The sequence below is a fragment of the Ochlerotatus camptorhynchus genome, unplaced genomic scaffold (assembly GCF_037179485.1).
Source record: "Ochlerotatus camptorhynchus isolate MF236.1 unplaced genomic scaffold, CSIRO-AGI_Acam_v1.1 ptg000024l, whole genome shotgun sequence".
Taxonomy (NCBI): Eukaryota; Metazoa; Arthropoda; class Insecta; order Diptera; family Culicidae; genus Ochlerotatus; species Ochlerotatus camptorhynchus.
The window spans coordinates 1,209,918-1,229,554 of NW_027040516.1; the positions used below are offsets into that span (position 1 = coordinate 1,209,918).

The window sequence follows — 19,637 nt, forward strand, 5'->3', positions numbered from 1 at the left end:
ACCCAATGCTCAAACTACCTGCTGTTCGGGCATGGAACGAAGAATTGCCATATCAGCCGCTGCATCAAGTGTGGCAAACAACACAAAACCTACGCCTGCGACAGACTCGATAAAACCGATCCCATTTGCGCCAACTGCGATGCTGCTCTTAAAGCTACGATCAAGACCTGCCCGAAGCGCGCCGAGTACATCGATATCCGGAAGAAAGCATCGACAAGAAACCAGCCCGGCCACAAGAAGGTGTCAGAAATGAATGATCAGAACTTTCCACCGGTTCCACGACGACCGATTCCAGTGCTGCCACCGCCGTCACTCAATCAACGATTGGCTGCTGCTCATACCGCTGCTACTGCTGCTCAAGGTCAAACTACCGGAGCCCCTGCAAATTCAGGTTAACAGACGACTGCTGCTCCACAGCCTCATGGGCTAAACTGGCGTCAAGATGGACCCTTCCTACCGCAGCCCGAAATCAACGATGGTTCTTGGTTCACCGCAGCGGAACTAATGATAATCTTCCTCGAGATGCTCGACATTGCCAACACCATCAAGAACAAATCCGACCAGCTCCAAGCTGTGACTACCTTAATGCTCAGTTATGGACCGTGAGCTCATCAAAATCGCAAACTGGAACGCTTGCTCACTCAAGAGCAAAATTATCGAGTTCGGTGACTTCCTCAACGAACATAGCATCGACTTCGCTACCAGGAAAAACATCTGCTGCCGGCTGCTACCCAGTTTTCAGCTGAAAATGATTGAAGCATTTTGAGTGGAAGTATCCACACCCGTCGGCCCCGTCCCCATCATTGCAGCTTATTGCCCGAAACAAGCCAACGCCAGGGATATTATCAAGATAACACGACGCCGTGGAAAGTTCATCATCGCTGGTGACCTGAACGCCAAGCATCAAGCTTGGGGCAACCAAAGGCGGAATCAGAACGGCATCATCCTAAACGACGACCTGCAAGAGACCCAGTGCACCATCCTGGTGCCGAACGCTCCCACCCGGTTGAGCCGGTTCAGCGTGCACTCCATCATCGACATCTTCGTCAGCAACATGGAGAACATCTCCCAGCCGGTCGCCCACCAAGAGTTAAGCTCGGACCAATTTCTGGTGGGGGCCGCGGTGGGCTCCTCCGTTAATCGATTTCATGTTTCCCGTTGGAATTACCATCGGGTAATTTGGGATCGGTGCCAACAAGTCGTCGACGAAACCATCAATTTTGGCGCCCTACTGGAGACGACAGATGACATCGATAGATCTCTGTGCGCCGTCGAGGAGGTGGTATCTCGAGCCCGTGAACAAAACGTGTCAGCTTCCAGGCGGGTGAATTATTCTCTGAACCTTGATCAGAATACTAAAAGCCTAATCAGACTCTGTAACGCCATGCGTAAGCAGTACCAGAGAACTGGACTGCCTTCCTTGAAGATCCATTCCAACCGTCTAACCAAACTTATCAAAGCCCAAATGGTATAACTCAGAAATGAGAATTTTGTCAATAACATCTGTTCCCTCCCAGATTGTGCAAAATCTTTTTGGAAACTAACTAAGTCCTCAAAACTAAACCGAGGCCTGTTCAACCGCTGGTTCAACTGAATTGTCCCGACGGTTCAGTGGTTCACCTGAAAAGAGAAGGCTGCCACGATAGGTCAACATTTCGTCAGCTCCCTCATGAAGCTGAGGTTGCTGAAAATGTAACCAATATTCACCAGGTCACGTTTAAGTATGCAAATGTCTTCTACTGATTACTCTGGATTCATCACTCTAATTATATTTGTCTCAGTATTCCCATTCAGCAAATATTTGAAAAAAAGAATATTAAAATCTCTTTGAAAAACCCCTCTCTTAAGAAAAAAAAAATCAATCAGATAATTTAGAAAGAATATCGGCTCCGCAAAGCTACGGCAAATGAGCCTGGAAAAATAAACGCATTAAAAAAATAATGGTTGTGTGTTTTAATTTGCAAGTTTATTTAGCACAATTAATCATTTTGTACGACCATTATCCACAGAGATGGCGCTGTTCCGCTGGTAGGAAGTGATAAAAATCCCCATATAAAAATTGAGAGAAGTGGGAATACTTCGGTGCATATTCAGATAAAAAAAGTGAACGACAACCTAAAGAAATGAATCAGTCCCCAGAGAGCCAAAAAAATTCAAATTTGAGAGAGAAATTCTCTCTCACGACCTCAATTTCTTAAAATGCCATGTATTTTGTTGACACTCGATTTGTGATTTCCCTTTCACTGATTACAAAATAGAGTAACTGAAACTACAAAACATGTATGGTACCTCTATATATGCATTTGCTTTAACATTTGAAGTCCCTCCTTTTTTACATATTCTGCGCAAAAGATACTTTATGCCCCGCCCCATACATATTATTCGGTGGGAAATTCTGTGAGGAGTGAGCTATTTTGTGTGCAGAATGTGTAAAAAAGGAGGGACTTCGAAGAATAATCTAAATGCATATCTAGAGGTACCAGACATGTTTTGCACTGCAGTGTCTTCTGTGAACAATTATAGGAAAACAGATTGTGTCTAGTTTCCGATAGATGTCACCGCAAACAACAGCTGTGACATCTGATGGAACATGAATGCAGAAGCTTGACAAAATGATCAATTGCTCGCTTTACGCCGTGAAGTATGCAAAGTTGATCTATGATGCATGCTGGTTTCCTGTATACTCGGGCATTTTTCTTGATATTGATTTAAAATACAGAAGAATTGATTTATTTCCTCAATTTATTCCATTTCCTTCTATTGATATGTCAATTTCCTCACCCTTTTTAGTTATTTTTCTGACTGTTTCTGGACTTTTCGTTAGGAATATTTCCGCATATGAAACACTTGTCTTTAATCCTCTGTTATAAAATATATTCCCCATGCCCACTTCAATGCCCATCCCATCTCCGTTGAACATTTGTTATGGATAACACCTTTAACCGAACGCTTGATCGCAGTGGGATACCTCTGCACATCCCAATGTAACCAATAAGTCCGCTAATTTGGATTTATTTTGTAATATAAAGCTAACATACGACTGATACAGGACTTTGGCGCATTATTAGTCGGATTGTTACTAAGTAGACTTGCTGGTTACTTGGGATTGCTCCCTCACTTTCTTTCCATCAGCATAATCGAAAATTAGAAAGTTTGGTCCATGTTCAATATTTAATCAGAATTTGCTACTTCAAGCAATCAAAAATTCGCACATGATGAGGAACTCAAACTACAAGTATTCAGAAATATATCTTTAACTTTTTGCCATTCTTGCATTTACACAACTCATTTTCAGAGGTTTAATTTTTGTAAACACCACCCAGAAACTCACTAATCCACTTGGAGTAATAATTTTGTAACAAACAACAATGTAAAGCTCTACTTAACGATGTAAATGAATGTTTACAGTCCCTCTGGATCCTACTTCAACACAGGGACGGCCCAAAATCATCAAAATTCAGTTCGCCAAGCAGAATCTCTCGAACACTAGCGAAAAAATTCATAGGATTTTGACAGTTCTTACAGTAATGCATCTGTAATTTGTAAATAACATCCAAAGTCCTTTTTTTACATATTCTGCAAAAAAAAAACTACTTTCTAAGCCCCGCCCCTGACAGGATTTTTTGCCGATTTTTATGAATGGAGCTTGACAGAAAGTATCTTTTGTGCAGAATATGTGATGGACTTCAGATGTTAATATAATTGCTTATAAAGAGGTATCAGCCATGTTTTGCACTATTTTGTAGCTGTCAAAGGTACAGCATACAGCAAATTTTCACTCAACTTGAATTTTTGGCCCCTTTGGGTGGGTGAAAAAATTAACGTCAATTCTTTTTAGGTTGTCGTTATAGGAGGATGAGGGGGGTTGTTTTACAACAATAACAATTAACATTTATTTGAACGGGACCGAAAACAGTCTCAATAACTCCTTCTGTAAAATATGTGTGGTCCTGAAAAGGACCAATTGTTCGATCTCCACAAATTCCTCATCCTTTCCACCCCATCATTGGTTGTTATCAAGGTGAACACGCTGACTGCACAGATAAAAATTCTGAATTTTAATTGTGATGTAAACATTCATTCACGTAAACTTAAATTTAATTTCACACAACCGAGCAACTTGTAAACAATGTTGTTTACAAAGATGGGCTTTTGTATACAATATTTGCTACATTGCATGAATTGTGCTAGAACTTTACATGATATATAATGTAAACTTAAATGATATAGGGGGAGAGGTAGCTCATCGATTCTTCCGGTTCGCCTCCTAGCATCGTGCTATAAGGTACCAGGCGATAACCAGGGTAGTTGATCGATAGCTCGATGACGTCATTTCGTTGGCGTCTGCAATGGGAAATTCTCATAGCAGGCGTTGACGATGGGACGTTGTCGAGTTGTTGAATAGCAACTATCGTGGTAACTCACCGATTACCTGTCGATCTGCCAAATTTGGAAAGACGTCTGCATTGAATTGTCTCATATAATAATATTCCGTCCACTATATCACAAGAAATTGCGAGTAGCTGAGTGGAATGGAGATAAGTTAAGCATTGGGTACAGGACCAAGTCTTCCCTGGGTGGTGCCAAAAGATGAGCGCAATAGAATCATCAAGTTGCCATAAGGCACGGAATGAGTCTATTGCATGGCTGGGTAGTCAAAGTCTTCCATTCGTTAGTCATTTCAGGTGGATTAGAACAGGTTTAGGTTTAGGGTGGGCGTTGGCCAGATTTGGATTTTTCAGATGTAATCCTGGATAGGACCCTGTCATTGAACGTCGCGTGAAAGTGGAACTTAATGAAGGCCTAAGTACTTTTTCGTAGTTTTTAGTTTTCGGATTTTAAAGATCGTCGGTTACAGTGGCCTGCTTACTGAGCAGAAAAACGCGGTCCCAGGTCCTTACATATCAAAGAGATTTATAGTAAAATCGCTTGTGTATCGTGTATTTTGCGAAACTCGTTGTTGTCGTTGGTTCCGGGTTTGAATCGATACACAAATTTGAGCAACGGTATTATGTGATATGAGGGGCTCGGTGGCCTTAGAGCAACCGTTTTTGCTTACTGAGCAGAATATCATGAGTCTAATCTCAGGCCCATCCACATTCAAGATTCGGCAATCGTTTTATTTGTTAATATGACTACATGGTAATAACAGCAACTCGGTGATTAAAAAGGTGCTCGTCTGCCTAGTGGCAAACGTTTTTGCTTACTGAGCAGAAGACCGTGGGTTTAGTCCCAAGCTCCTTCGCGTTATATGATCGTTAGGACATCAATTCAGCTTATCGTTTACCAAAACGAACCCTGCTGCAAACCCAACCCTCTTATCCAACATCCCAGTGATTCCTCGTGGAAGTGCAGAGGTGTTCTCGGCTTCCATCAAAGCGAGTGTCATGTCAACACAATCCTTCCCATTCCTTTCTTGACCTGTGTTCGGGCGCGGCCGGCGCTGGTATTGCCTAATTTAAGATCACCAGTTTTTACACATTGAGGATGATTGCTAGTCCCAAGCATCGTCTATTGGTTCTCTGTGTAATTACAGCTGATCTGGCAGTAACAGAGTAGCAACCGTGGGCGGTCAATCAAGCTCAAGCTCAAGCTATATAATGTAAACTTAAATGATATATGATGCTCCATTTGTGTGCACTGTTTACACTACTTTTCGAACTGTGTGCTGCTATTTTACCACACCGTCCGTCCGATGCGAAGATGAACGGATTAACAACAGCACCGCTCTAGCCTGACTGCCGCAATGTTCAGCAGTGGCAGAGGGAAAAATTTCACCTATTCCTGATTTGCTCCTGCCTCTGAACGACAGCAGAGCTCATATATAGTTTTACAAGTTCCAGCAGGATGATGCGCAATGGCACTTGATTATAACGACTTGGTTTTGGGGAGAACGTTTATTTCACTGAAACAGTGATAAAGTTATCACTTTTAATTTATAAATTTTTCAACGATTTTTTTGACAAAATTGTGAAAGCATTTATTGCTGCAAATTGTGAGAGCTATTTCCTATCGATTGATGTATTAGGATTTTAATTTCATCTATAAATTACAAAGCTATAAGCGTTCAAAACCTTACACCTTTTCGTGACGGTCGCAATTTTAGATTTTCGATTTACCCCCAGTACCTTCCCGTCGGACGTAGTCTACGTCAAAACAGTAAAACTCCAGGACAAATCTCCTCAATGAATTAAAATTTAATTTATTGCCAAAAACCATGATCCTGACCCACTTAGTAATGGAACAAACTCTTTTGCTTATTACAGTGCTCCTAGTGGACGTATTCGAAAGCTGTTGACGTTTATTTGTTGACAGCAACAATAACAATAAACGTGTATTTTTTTCAGTTCATAAAACGCTCTTCTTTTGGAGACAGTCACCATTCAGCGTAGAAAAAAAAATCATGCACAGTTACTTGGAAAATCCAACGTGGTCCGCGTCCATGCTGACTAAAGTGTTGAATTTTCCTAGAACACCATATGGTGCTTTCTTAAAACGTGCAAGGAAATCTTGACGACAAATCGGAAACCTCAAAGTAAAAGCTGGAGTGGAACTGCCAACCGTCAGCTCCATAGAAAGGTTGTGAGTTCCATCAGAAGCAACCCAGGTATGTCCGATCGTGATTTTAGTCAAAAGTATGATGACGCCCGTAGTACAGTGCAGTGAATTCGTTACCGCGAAGGCTTACAGGCATACCGTGCCAGTAAGCATCCAAATCGAATACCGTAAGTAGATCCCGTGCTTGAAAGCAGTATGACAACCTGCGAACCAAGTCCGGTGGGTGCATACTTATGGATGATGAAACCAATGTAAAGGCCGACTTCGGACAGCTTCCAGGGCCAACATTTAAAAAGCGAAGGCTCGAGGCGGTGCCCCTGGCAGATTAATATTTGTTTTTACGGATAAATTCGCACGTAAATATATGATTTGGCACGGAATTGGCAGCTGCGGCTAGAAGACAAAGGTTTTCGTCACTGAGAAAATGATGAACTCGGAGGTTTACAAAAGAGAATGTCTCCAGAAGCGAACTTTGCCCTTAATCCAGTCACATGATGGTCTGGTGACATTTTGGCCGAAGCTTGCGAGTTGTCACTACAGCCGGGAAGTACTAACAATGGTACAATGACAACGGAGTCCAGTTATGAAGAGGAAACTGAAGTTAAAAGGTACAGTCATCAAAACGACAGCTCAGATGAAAAATTGATGAGTGAAATTACCAAAACAGTGGACGAGACCGTTGTGCGCTGCATGATGGGTCGTATTGAAGGAAAAGTTCGAGAAGTCCTTCGAAACCGCGACGAATAATTAGTTTCGTATTTTTTTTTCTTAGAATATAAGGAATAGTATGCACTTGAGTGAAAACCGTGTTCAAATCCGTTAATTCAAATCCGAAACAGATCCAAATGATTTTTTTCCATTACTAAGTGGGCCATGCTTTACTTTTTATACTAAATTGTCAATAGCGACCAAAAATATCCATTAGTACCGTCCCAATGAAGCGTTCATCTAGATAAAATTGATAAATAGCAGGTTTTTAACGATGGGCCCCATCTTGGATCCATAGGCCAACATTAGAGCCATATTTGCCAAAGCGCATTCGCAGCAAAAATATCGTAAAATATAAAATTCTGAATGAGCATTCTTTGAATTCTGCGCTTTGTCGTTGGCGGAGTCACCTGTTGTTCTAACTTCTTTTAGTGCCATGAAAAGAGGGTCTTCTGTCTTTCTTCCAACAAGCTCATCCGCAGACTGGGAAGTCCCTAATATAACGAGATGCCTACTATTTATTACCGTCAATGCAAATCTCATGTGCACTGCATCGATGGAACAACTCATTCTTACTCTTACATAGCTTGTGCAAGAGACAAACCCTATTCCGGCGACGACGTCGTCATTTCCAACAGCGAAATGTCAAGGTTGAGTCACCCTGCAGCTCTAAGCATAGAATGGGAGCACCTGCGAGTGCTTCTTCGTTATAACTACCCTTCAAAAATGGAAACCACTGTACAGATGATTTGTGGGATCGGAGCTTCTTAGTTGGAGGTGGGTTGGGCCGCCCCCGAAAAGGGCATAAAACCGCAACCACCGTTCGCTCGTTGCGCGTATGCGCGATTTGACATTTTCCCTCTCAGAACAAAAATGTACCGCTAGCAACAAAGTTATGTTCAATGACTTTTTCTTGCCATCCGTTTGTTTGAAGTGAAACTGAGAGCACTCCGCGGGAAAGACCTCAACAGTGAACTAGAAAACCGACACCTCTCTCGCTGCCATGGTTGTCGGATGGAGATCTTGATGCCACTTGATCTTCAACCAGCCGGCGGCAATGTGCAGACTCCACCCGACCCGGAGTCACAATGGCCATCAGCAGAAACTGGGTCTAACTGCGGCCAGTGGGCATTGTGTGAGAGGGGTTGATCTTGGCTCCGTTGGTGACTACAAGGCTACCCCGCCCCAGTCTGAGGACGCATTGTAGAGCAGCGCGGGGGGAAAAAAGTGATCTCCAAGTTGCTCTCATCACTCGACGGTGACCGCCAAATGTGGCATGGATAATTGTTCCGATTTTCTTCGCTCGGTTTAGCAAAGACAGAGAGCGCTCTTGGGGAGGAGGAGAAGACGGAGCTAATTTTGTGGAGCTGCCTGCGTGCGAAATGGTTCTTGAGGAAGGAAAATAGATGCAGGAAAATTGCACCGTTTGGAGGTGTTAATTGAGGCTAGAGGTTAGGTATCGGTTTTTTTTTTGTGTGAATACAGCGTTTCTTAGGTCCATTGGAGGATTAGTTTAATTGGATAGTGATCCGCTTATTGATGGCGGCGTTGCCATTTGGTGTTAATATGTGAGCTGGCCTCAATTAGCAGTGTGTTGTTGGATTATGATGATGATGATGATCGTCAGGTGTCGAATGAAAATTTCAGCACCTAGGTCGATCCGTTAGGCGATGATGGCATCATTTTTAAAGAAAATCTACCGATCGATTAACGGTGAATACATACGTCATGGATTTGGCTTTAATTTATAACAATCTGCTACGATCAAACAATTGAAATATCGGCGTGTTTTTTGTTTAATTCATGCAACATATTTGCAAAACAAAGCACTAGGGTTAATTCTAGTACAATCCTAATTTAAAATTTTGGCCATTTCGAAGATTTTAATTCCAAAACAAATACCTTTAACCTGTTCCCTGTATTTATCTACGCTCAAACGAGCGAATCAAGTTCAAAATGTGCCGATAGACCTGGGGCGCCTCAACACTGTACAGAAAATCAATATGGTTCCACTTTGGATTCGGGTGCAAATACCGCAGCACAACATTGGGTAGCTTTTTCGCCAGCAGTTTCACATCTTCCGCCGACACAAACCGGTCATTGCTTCCGTAGTAAATGGCCACCGGTGCCGTCACCAGATCCAGTGCGTAAGCCGGCGGCGTCGAATGACCGTACCGCTTAGTGTTCCCAGCCTTCCCGTGATCAAACTGAGCAAACCTTCCGGACCGGTAACACTGCATAAAGTGCATAAACTGTCGAATCGATCCTCCGGCCGGAAAAGCCGCCGTAAGATCCGACATGATCGACATGTTGAAGCCATCACGATCCTCGCCGGTTAGAAAGTAAACCGTTTCCATGATCCACTCTTCGCTAACAACGTTGACATCGATGGCTTGCTTCAAGTACATCATCGGCTCACTGTTGAACCTATCACCGACGCTGCGAATTCCCAAACTCTCCATCAACTGCAGTGAAGACAGGAGCTCTCCGCTCACCCTTCCTGCCGGTGATGTCGCCTTGGATAGGAACGCTGGTGGTGCAGAAAGATGGGCACTGATCACTTTCGCATTATACTTTGGTTGCATCGATGCCATCACCAGGAATACAGCCGCACCCTGCGAGTGCCCGACGTAGTGCAACTTCTGCTTTCCGGTGAGGAACAGTATGTAATCCACCATTGCCGGGAGATCGTAAGCACCAATTTCATGATAGCTGTAGTCCCAATAGGCATTTCGGTTCGGATCCAACGATAAGTGACCTCTTGAGAACATGTTACCCCGGACATTGCCCATCCACACGTCGTAGCCATCGTCGTGCGCTAAGAGTGCGAGGGCTTTCCCAGGTCCCAACATGGTGAATTCTATGGAACAGCCATACACCTGATGCAGCAGCAGGATGGGCGTTTTCCGAGGAGATGGAATGCGAGACAAGGTTAGGGTGTAGCCGTCTTCAGTGATCACCGAGTGCAGTTCTGCCGGATAGCCATGCTTTTCGATGGATCTGCGCTGTAAATTAAACACTGAGTGATGTTGTGTTCGTAGGAAAGGAAATAATTACCAAAAATCTGGTCCAATTTTGATCGGCTCCGAAAATGAGTGGAATTAGCAGGAACACTAGTAGCTTGCACGCACCTGTCATTATGGTTGTTGTTCGAATGGGCTGCGGGATTTATTGTACGACGCAATATGATGACTATGCGTGGAGAGCGAATGGTGAAAGATGGCTTGTTGATAACTGTTAATGGTTTGCTATTTAAATAGGTAGGTTTTAGGAATTTGTCGGTCCATCAACGAAAAATATTTATTTTCATAATAAGTTTCCATCAATTGCGTTCTAAATTCAAGTTTTTTACTTATGCTTACAATGGAAGCTACAACAGCTCAAAACAGTGTTGTTAATTTAAATTATTGCTAAATTTAATGACCATTTTCCAAAACCAAAACAAAAGTTAAAAAGTTTTGAAGTGATGAGCCAAAATTTTTAGAAACTGGAAAATCAAATCATGAAAAAATTCGGAACATCCATAAAATGTTATAGGCGATCCGTAGATCTGTAGTGAATTAACAAATCCGAAGATCTTCAGATATACTCGTCGAACTGACCACACTGGTTTAAAATCATTTTGATTACGAAGCTGTTGCGCCTTTAGGAGCTCAAAATCATTTTGAATTTGAAGCTGTTGCGCCGTTAGAAGCTCAACATAATTTTGATTAACACCCCGAAGACGATGCCTCCAGTAAAATGTGTAATGGCAAATTGGCAATGTTTGAAAAATCATTACTCAGCAATTTATAAATTGAATTTAAACCTATTGATAGCAAATGTTTCAAGTGGCGTCAATAGATTTGAAATTCGTTAATAAATGGCTGAGCTATGATTTTTCAAAAATTGCAAGTTTGCCGTTACACATTTTACCGGAAACATCGTGTTCGGAGTTTAAGAACGTGTTGTGCCTTAAGAAGCTTAACATAATTTTAATTACGAAGCTGAAGCGTCTTTAGAATTGCAAAGGAGATCGAAGTAGGCCGCGCTGCGAAAATGACGTGTTTTTGTTTTGCTGCGTCGTTTTCGTTCTAGTGAAAATGATATAAAAATTTACAATTTCATTTTTAAAAAGTGTTAATTTGAAAGTACAGAAGTGATGTTGAAAAGTGCATTAAGTGGAAATTTTCAAATTCTTATCCGTTGCATGTGGTGCCGACTGTTCTAACCTACGCGTAGTTATGCTCAGCTAAGTTTATTTATCTTTTCGTTCCTCTGTACTCAATAGGAAATATCCATCGAATTCAAGACCATCATTTCAAAACTTACTAAATACGCGTCAATCATGTGTTGCACTACTGCTTGATTGAAAGTTACAGTACATTATCAATGGTGTATATTTGCATCGATAATGCATTGGAGCGGGGCTTATTATGTGTGAAAATAGCTTCGGAATGCTTGCGTTCTTGAAATGGGCTATTGTTGCTGCGGTAGGGCTGTCACCTTCTAATTCCTGGGTTCAAGCTTCTTGCATTCATAAGAAATGATGGCAGGCAGATTGTATCCATAATGCCACTGCCAGACAGTGGGAGTTAGGCCAAGGGCGAATCTTCATTCTAATCTACAATTCCACATACTATTAATAACCTTTTACACATGAAAACCTCCTATCGATCAAACTGAATTGTGCATATGTTCAGGATCAACAAACATTTTCAGCCGCAAAGGAGCAACAGGATCGAGCTGATAACGTTTCTTAATTCCAAAATCTGAAGACTGTTTTGAATAATATGTTTAGGCAATGGGCAGCAACAACGGACAGATAAACTACTTACAGCTTGTATTTATTAAATGCTTGATATAACGATTGCAAGCAACGCCGGCTGGGCGTATCCTATGGCTTAAGGCCCAAACGCAATGTGGACGGAAGCGGAACGGAAACGGAAAGTTTGACAGTTGTCACAAATGACATCAAGAAGCCTAACCTATGTCGATTTGCTTCTAACTAGTTTTCAATCCGACAAGTACGCTTACTCAGATCGGGCTTTTCCGCTGCCGCTGCCGTTCCGCTTCCGCTGTCATTGCGCTTGGGCCTTTACCCTCCCTACTAACAAAAATCAACCTTTCTCGTGACATTCATTAGGGGTCGTAGAGTTCTCTGCATCTCTCTTAAGTAAGTGTTGGACTTACATTCCTCCCCTTTCCCCACCAGTGTAGAGAAGTAATGAGCATGGCATTAAGGAAGACACATCCTTTATCTAAGAGGAAGTAATTAATCACAAATTACTATCTAACAGTAACGGAAGAAGGTGGGTCTTCTTCTTAACAACAGTTGGGAGCTCGTACCACCTACGACATTGTGCAACCAGGTTTATGCTATGCTATGCAATGTAGCGTCTTTAGCATTGCAAAATAATTTAGAATATGATCATGTTGCACCTCTAGGAGCTCAGATGATCAAGACACTGTTGCACCTTTAGTGGCTCAATATATTTTTTTAACGAAGTTTTTGCACCTGTACACTCTTAAAGCCGTTTTTAATAAGAAGCTGTTGCACCTTTAGAAGCTGAAAATCAATTTGATAAAGTAGCTGTAGCGGCCTTCGAAGTTCAAGATCATTTTAATTACGAAGCTTTTGTGTCTTTAGCAGCTTAAAATTATTTGTGATAAGAAACTGTTGCGCCTTTTAAAAGTTCAAAATCATTTGATTAAGACGCTGCTGTGCCTTCAGAAGCTCAAACTTATTTTGATTAAGAAGCGATTTCCCTTTTAAAAGCTCAACATCATTTTGATTACAAAGCTGTTGCGCTTAAGCAAGCTCAACTGCTTTTTAATTTGAAGTTGATGCACTTTTAGAAGCTCAAAACCATGTTGTTTATAAAGCTGTTGTGCCTTTAGAAGTTCAAAATAGCTTTAAATTGGAAGCCGATGCGACTTTAGAAGTTTCATATCATTTTGATTAAGAAGCTGTTGCACCTTTAAAGGCTAAAATTAAATTTTATCGACAAGCTGTTGCGCCTTCAGAAGCTCAACATAATTTTGATTATGGAGTTATTTTGTCTTTAGGAGCTCATAATCATTTTGAATAAGAACCTTTTGCGCCTTTAGAAACTCAAAATCATTTTGATTACAAAGCTGTTGCGCCTTTAGAAGTTCAAAAAAGTTTCAAATTAGAACCTGATACGACTTTAGAAGTTCAATACCATTTTGATGAAGCAGCTGTTGCGCCTTTAAAGGCTCAAACTATTTTTTAATGAGAAGCAGTTGTGCCTCAACATAATCTTGATTATGAAGCTATTTTGCAATTACGAACTCATAATGATTTTGAATAAAAACCTTTTGTGCCTTTAAAAACTCAAAATCATTTTTATTACGAAGCTGTTGCGCCTTTAGAAGCTCAAAATCAATTAGTTTAAGAAGCTGTAGCTGCCTTATAAGCTCAAAATCATTTTATTACAAAGCTATTGTATCTTTAGAAGCTTAAAGTTATTTTGAATAAGAAGCTGTTGCGCCTTCAGAAGCTCAAAATTATTTTGATTGTGAAGCAGTTACGACTTTAAAAGCTCAACATCATTTTGATTACGAAGCTGTTGCGCTTTTAGAAGCCCAGCATCATTTTGAATTCAGCGGTGCCGGTTGTGTAGTGGTAAGCGTGATTACCTCTCACCCCAGCAGGCCTGGGTTCAATCCTAGTCGGCGCCGCCGGGATGTTCTGAGGCATCACATCTCTGATCACGCCTTCCTTCGGAGAGGAAGTAAAGCCCCATTGGTCTCCGGTTCATGAATTGATGGGTCGATAGGTAGGGTCTAGGTATGGTAGCTGTCTCCCTGGCGTCGATAGCATCGGTGCTCAGGACGGAAAACAAGATCGACGGAAAACAAATCAAGGAAAAAAAAATCATTTTGAATTTGAAGTTGATGCCCTTTTAGAAGCTCAAAATCATTTTGTTTACGAAGCTGTTGCGCCTTTAGAAGTTCAAAAAAGTTTCATATTAGAAGCTGATGCGACTTCAGAAGTTCAATATCATTTTGATTAAGAAGCTGTTGTGCCTTTAAAGGCTCAAACTATTTTTTATTGAGAAGCTGTTGTGCCTTCAGAAGCTCAACATAATTTTGATTATGAAGCTATTTTGCCTTTAGGAGCTCATATTCATTTTGAATAAGAACCATTTGCGCCTTTAGAAACTCAAAATCAATTATATTACGATGCTGTTGCTGCCTTATAAGCACAAATCATTTTACATACAAAGCTATTGCGTTTTTTAGCAGCTTAAAATTATTTTGATTAAGAACCTGTTGAACCTTCAAGAGCATAAAATTATTTTGATTAAGAACGGTTACGCCTTTAAAAGCTCAACATCATTTTGATAACGAAGCTGATGCGCTTTTGGAAGCCCAACATCATTTTGAATCAGAAGTTGGTTCACTTTTAGAAGCTCAAAACCATTTGATTTACAAAGCTGTTGTGCCTTTAGAAGTTTTAAATAATTTTGAATTAGGAGCTGATGCCTTCAAAAGTTCAACATAATTTTGATAATGAAGCTATTGTGTCTTTAGGAGCTCATAATCATTTTGATTAAGAACTTGTTGCGCCGTTAGAAGCTCAGGATAATTTCTGAAAATATATGATTACGTGAATGCGTAACCTTAGGTAACCACCATTTCAGAGCTTATTACTTTGAACGGAATGATATTTCTATTGCGCCTTTACGAACTCTAAATTATTTTTATTACAAACCTGTTGCGCCTTTAGAAGCTCAAAATTATTGATTAGGAAGCTGTTCAAACTGTTGCACCCTTAGAAGTTCACTATAATTTTGAAATAGAAGCGGTTGCGTCTTTATAAGCTCAGCTTGATTAACAAACTGTTGTGGCTTAAGAAGTTCAAAATCATTTGGATTAAAATGCTGTTGCAACTTAAGGGCTTTAAACCATTTTGATCTAGAAGCTGATGAGCTTTTAGAAGCTCAAAACCATTTTGATTAGGCAGCTGTTTAACCTTTACAGTATGCAAAAAAAGTTTATCCACCCCCCTACCAATTTACATTTTTTGTTTGTTTTTCTGATGAAAATCAGTTTAATTTTATGAGTGTTCTTCCATGATTTATCAATTTATGTTTATTTATCACATTGCCATTGAAAATACGGCGTTTATATCTTTCTTGAGATTTCATGTGATAAATTATGAAAAATTGTAAAAAATTACGCAAAAAAAGTTTATCCACCCCCAAACGGATACTATGATTTAAGTGTGTTTTACAGAGTTTTAGTGTGTATTCTGCAACTTTTTCGAATGTAAACATTGTGTCTATCTGCCATTTAGTACTCTTGAAGTTTTCGTGCTTAAAATTTCAGTTTTGTGTTCAAAATTGGAAGTTATTTGTTTCAAAATGCCCAAAAAAGATCAAATTACGATCAGTATCCGAAATTTGATTATTGAACATCACAAAACTGGCAAAAGCTACCGTGATATTGCCGATATTGTCCAGCTTCACAAAGATACGGTCGCTAGAATTGTGCAGATGTACAAAAAGCGTGGTTCTATCTCACCAGCTAAGCGATCGGGGCGTCCTTCAAAGACAACTGGCCGAATTGACAGAGGTATCGTGAAGAAGGAGGTGCTGAACCGAGGAATATCAGCTCCGAAAATTGCGAAACATATTGAAAACGAGTTTTCCATTCAACTGACATCACAATCCGTACGAAATCGTATTCATAAGAAAAGTCTTAAGGGCAGAGTAGCTCTTAAGAAGCCATGGTTGTCCTCAATATATTTAAAAAAAAAAGATTGAAGTGGCCCAGGACCACATTTTATGAAATCTCAAGAAAAGATATAAACGCCGTATTTTCAATGGCAATGTGATAAATAAACATAAATTGATAAATCATGGAAGAACACTCATAAAATTAAACTGATTTTCATCAGAAAAACAAACAAAAAATGTAAATTGGTAGGGGGGTGGATAAACTTTTTTTGCATACTGTACGAGATCAACATCATTTTGATTCAAAGTTGTTGACCCTTTAAAGGCCCAGCATAAGTTTGAATAAGAAGTTGTTGTGCCTTTAGAAACTCAAAATTATTTTGCTGACCCAAGTAACCAAAAGCTCCGCATTCAACGATTAAAATCACTTCCAAGTTCCGTAAAGTTCAAATAAAGTTCCGACAGAACTTTCAAGCCACATGAAGCAATTCGCACAAGTCTTTATTAGTAACAAAATTTCATGTTCGTAAATATGAAATGATCAGTGGCCCGAATAAATCATAATTCTTATATTTATGCAGTGCATCAACATTCTATCCAAACATAAAAAAAAATATTAAAAGGTAAATTCCTGGATTCGAACCCGTGGTACTCAAATTATTTGATATTCAGCCCAAGTAACATTGAAAGTTTAATTGAGGTTTTAAAGAACTCTACAAATCTAAATCATGGTCTACAGTACCCTAATAAAACCCAAACGGCCACCACCGGGTAGTGGTCCGAGCTCAGCTCCTGGAAGGCCACATGTTGCCGACGAAGATGTCGATGGACCCCGGACCGACTCCATCGGTGGGGAGTGTCAGGGGTCAAGATGGGTATAGTGGCCCTCTTGCAGGTCTTCATTCAGGATGGTGCCATTTCGATTGCTCCGACCGTTGCCCCAAGCTTGGTATTTCGCGTTCAGGTCGCCAGCGATGATGAAGTGAGATTTTTTTTATATCTTTCCGGAGGGCCACTGACGACCCGTCCCTGTTGTTGGTTTGCTTAGGGCAGTAGGCCGCGATGATGGTAATTGGGCCAAGTGATGTGTTCGCCTGCACTCCGATGGTTTCGATTGTTTTCAGTTGGAAGTTTGGTAGCAACCGACAACTGATGTTCCGTCTTGCAGCGATGGCCACTTTCTCACCCCGAACCAGGTGCGGTCATGTCTGACGAGCCGGAAGTCGGAAAGGAATACGTTCAGTTCGGACTTCAAGTGCGCCTCGGTGATGATCGGCAATGTCGATCTCCTTGGTGTTGAGGTAATCGAATAGCTCTCTATGCTTGTTCGTCAGCGAGCAAGCGTTCCCATTTGCTATTTTTATAGCTTCACAGTCCATACTTGGTGACGGTAGATAGGGAAGCATGAAGCTGTTTAGATAGAGTCTTGCAGGTGCGTTGGATGACAGGTCAACTGAATCGCCTGAGGCAACACGGGCATACGATAGTCCAGGCGCCGAGGCAGAAACTTGTTTTGGCAGGGCCGCTGCAGAAGTGAGGCGATGCTGAGCTAAGGGTGCAGCTCGTTGATTGTTGATGGGTAGCGGTGGAAGGTTTGGGACCAGGCGACGAGGCTGAATTGCCGGGTATTGTTCATCCGTGATGGCTGGTAGTGTACATTTGTTTCAATGCCAGCCTGGCAGGTTGCTAGTGACCACCTTCTTCCTGATGTTGATGTATTCCGTTCGCTTGGGGCAGTCCCGAGTAGTGGCACGGTGAGTACCGCCGCAATTCACGCACTTCGGATCGGTGTTATCAGCTTGAGCACAGGTCGTCGTCGAGTGCGCCATAGCACACTTGTCGCTGTTCTTATGACAGTTCTTCGTACCATGGCCGAAGGAGAGGCAACTTGTGCATTGGGTCACATCACGGTGTTGTGGTTTGTAGGATTCCTAGTAGATAATGACCTGAAACAGCGCAGCAATGGTGGTGGAGCCCTTTGTGAAGTAGACCAGAAACAGTTGGTCACGATAGTTAGTATTGGGCACCAGTTCAACTTTTACGGCAGCCGCTTCGTACGACGGCAGTCCTCAATGGTTTCACCGAAGGCAAATCGTGCGTGTAAAACACCACCGTACTGTTCTTCAGTAGATCACCGACCGACTTATACTGCTGTAGGCTGGAGCACATGATCTTAGTTCCTACGCTACAGATCTTGAATCGCGGGAACAATTTGAGTTTTACCAGCTCATCCCTAAGTTTGGCGACGTCCTTCATCGGGGTAAACAGCGGGGGAATCTGCTCCTTTTTCAGCTCCGAGCACCGAGAATTGGTTGCTCTATAGCAGCCGATTTGCTGCGTCATCCGGAGCAGCACTGGCGTCCGTTTGGGCCTTCTTACTAGCGCCATCCGATGCAGGAGTCGTAGAACGCTTGCGTACCTTGCTTTGTTTAGTGGCAAGTGCAATTAGACTTGCCAATGCACCTGTCGATGACGGCACTTGCACGACGTGAACGTAACAATAAAATTAATTAGAAGAAACTATACTGCTAGACGGTCTAGCAACCAATAACCATTAACGGAGGAACGACAGCAGAGCTCTTATATAGTTTTTCAGGTTCAAGCAAAACGATTCACAATCAAATGGTACTCAATTATGACGTTTTGGTTTGGGGAGAACGTTTATTTCATGAAAACAGTGATAAAATTATCAGTTTTTATTTGTGCATTTCCTAACAGTTTATTTTTAGATATGGAAAAGCATTGATTGTAATTAGATTATGAGAGTTGTTTCCTATCGATTGGTGTATTTGGATTTTACTTTCATCTATAAATGACAAAGCTAGAAGCGATCAAAGCCTTACATCTTTTCGTGGCGGTCGCAATTTTAAATTTTCGAATTACCCCCAGTACCTTCCCGTAAGACGTAGTCTACGTCAAAAAACGCACAACGTCAACTCTACCAAGGGGGCAACATAAGCTTAAAAAGCACACACGGGGCATAGGGGTGCGTGGATTAATGGGACCAAATACAGGGACCACGAAAAAAAAAAACTGCGTTAAAAAGGCTTTCTCTATCTAGCCCACAATTTTGAATGTGGAAGGTAAGGTGAATTGCTGTGGAAACCTTATTTCTGATTGATCTTACTATCACCTCGAAATTTCAAGATCACCATATAATTTGTATCCACCCTGCTTGCGTTCGTTCGTTCAAATGGCGCTGTGTCGTGTGCGTGCAATAATTCGTAAAAAAGTTCGATCAGATGATCCTTGTTGATTTTTCTCAGTACAACCGTCAGCGATAATAAACTGTGAATGTTTGTGTGTGTGTGATTAGATAATTACAACGCAGAATGCAAGCATACAAATAATTGAATTCAAAGAGAAAGATCGGTCACTTCTACGGTTAACTGTCAACAATTCCCGATTATCAAATAAATCAGCTCATTGCAGCCGTATTATGGATAGCCAACGATGATGGATCACAACATTGGTTCAGCACGGAGATTTGTCTCGGACTGTCCAATTACCTGAAAATAGAGAAGAAAAGTCGGTATTAGATGTTGTGCTTACTAATAAAAAAAAGAAATTGAATCATATTATACCGATCATGAAAATATCCTAAATTGTCTATTGTTATTTTGATTAAAGTAGGATTGAGTAGAAAAAACATCACTGTTGCTGCCTGCTGCATTCAACGATTTT

The 19,637-nt window shown here is 41.3% G+C and overlaps 2 protein-coding genes across 3 annotated transcripts in view; both read right to left on the reverse strand.

The window, feature by feature from the left end:
- Cda5 (Chitin deacetylase-like 5) overlaps positions 1-19,637 on the reverse strand; it is a 552,116-nt gene that overhangs the window by 343,865 nt on the left and 188,614 nt on the right. The gene's annotated exons all lie outside the window — the stretch shown is intronic.
- On the reverse strand, positions 9,189-18,341 carry LOC135707220 (lipase 3-like). The gene is made up of 2 exons (XM_065228981.1): positions 18,012-18,341; positions 9,189-10,271 (listed from the first exon to the last, which is right to left on the reverse strand). Exons 1-2 carry the CDS (start codon positions 18,339-18,341, stop codon positions 9,189-9,191), a joined length of 1,413 nt encoding a protein of 470 aa, XP_065085053.1.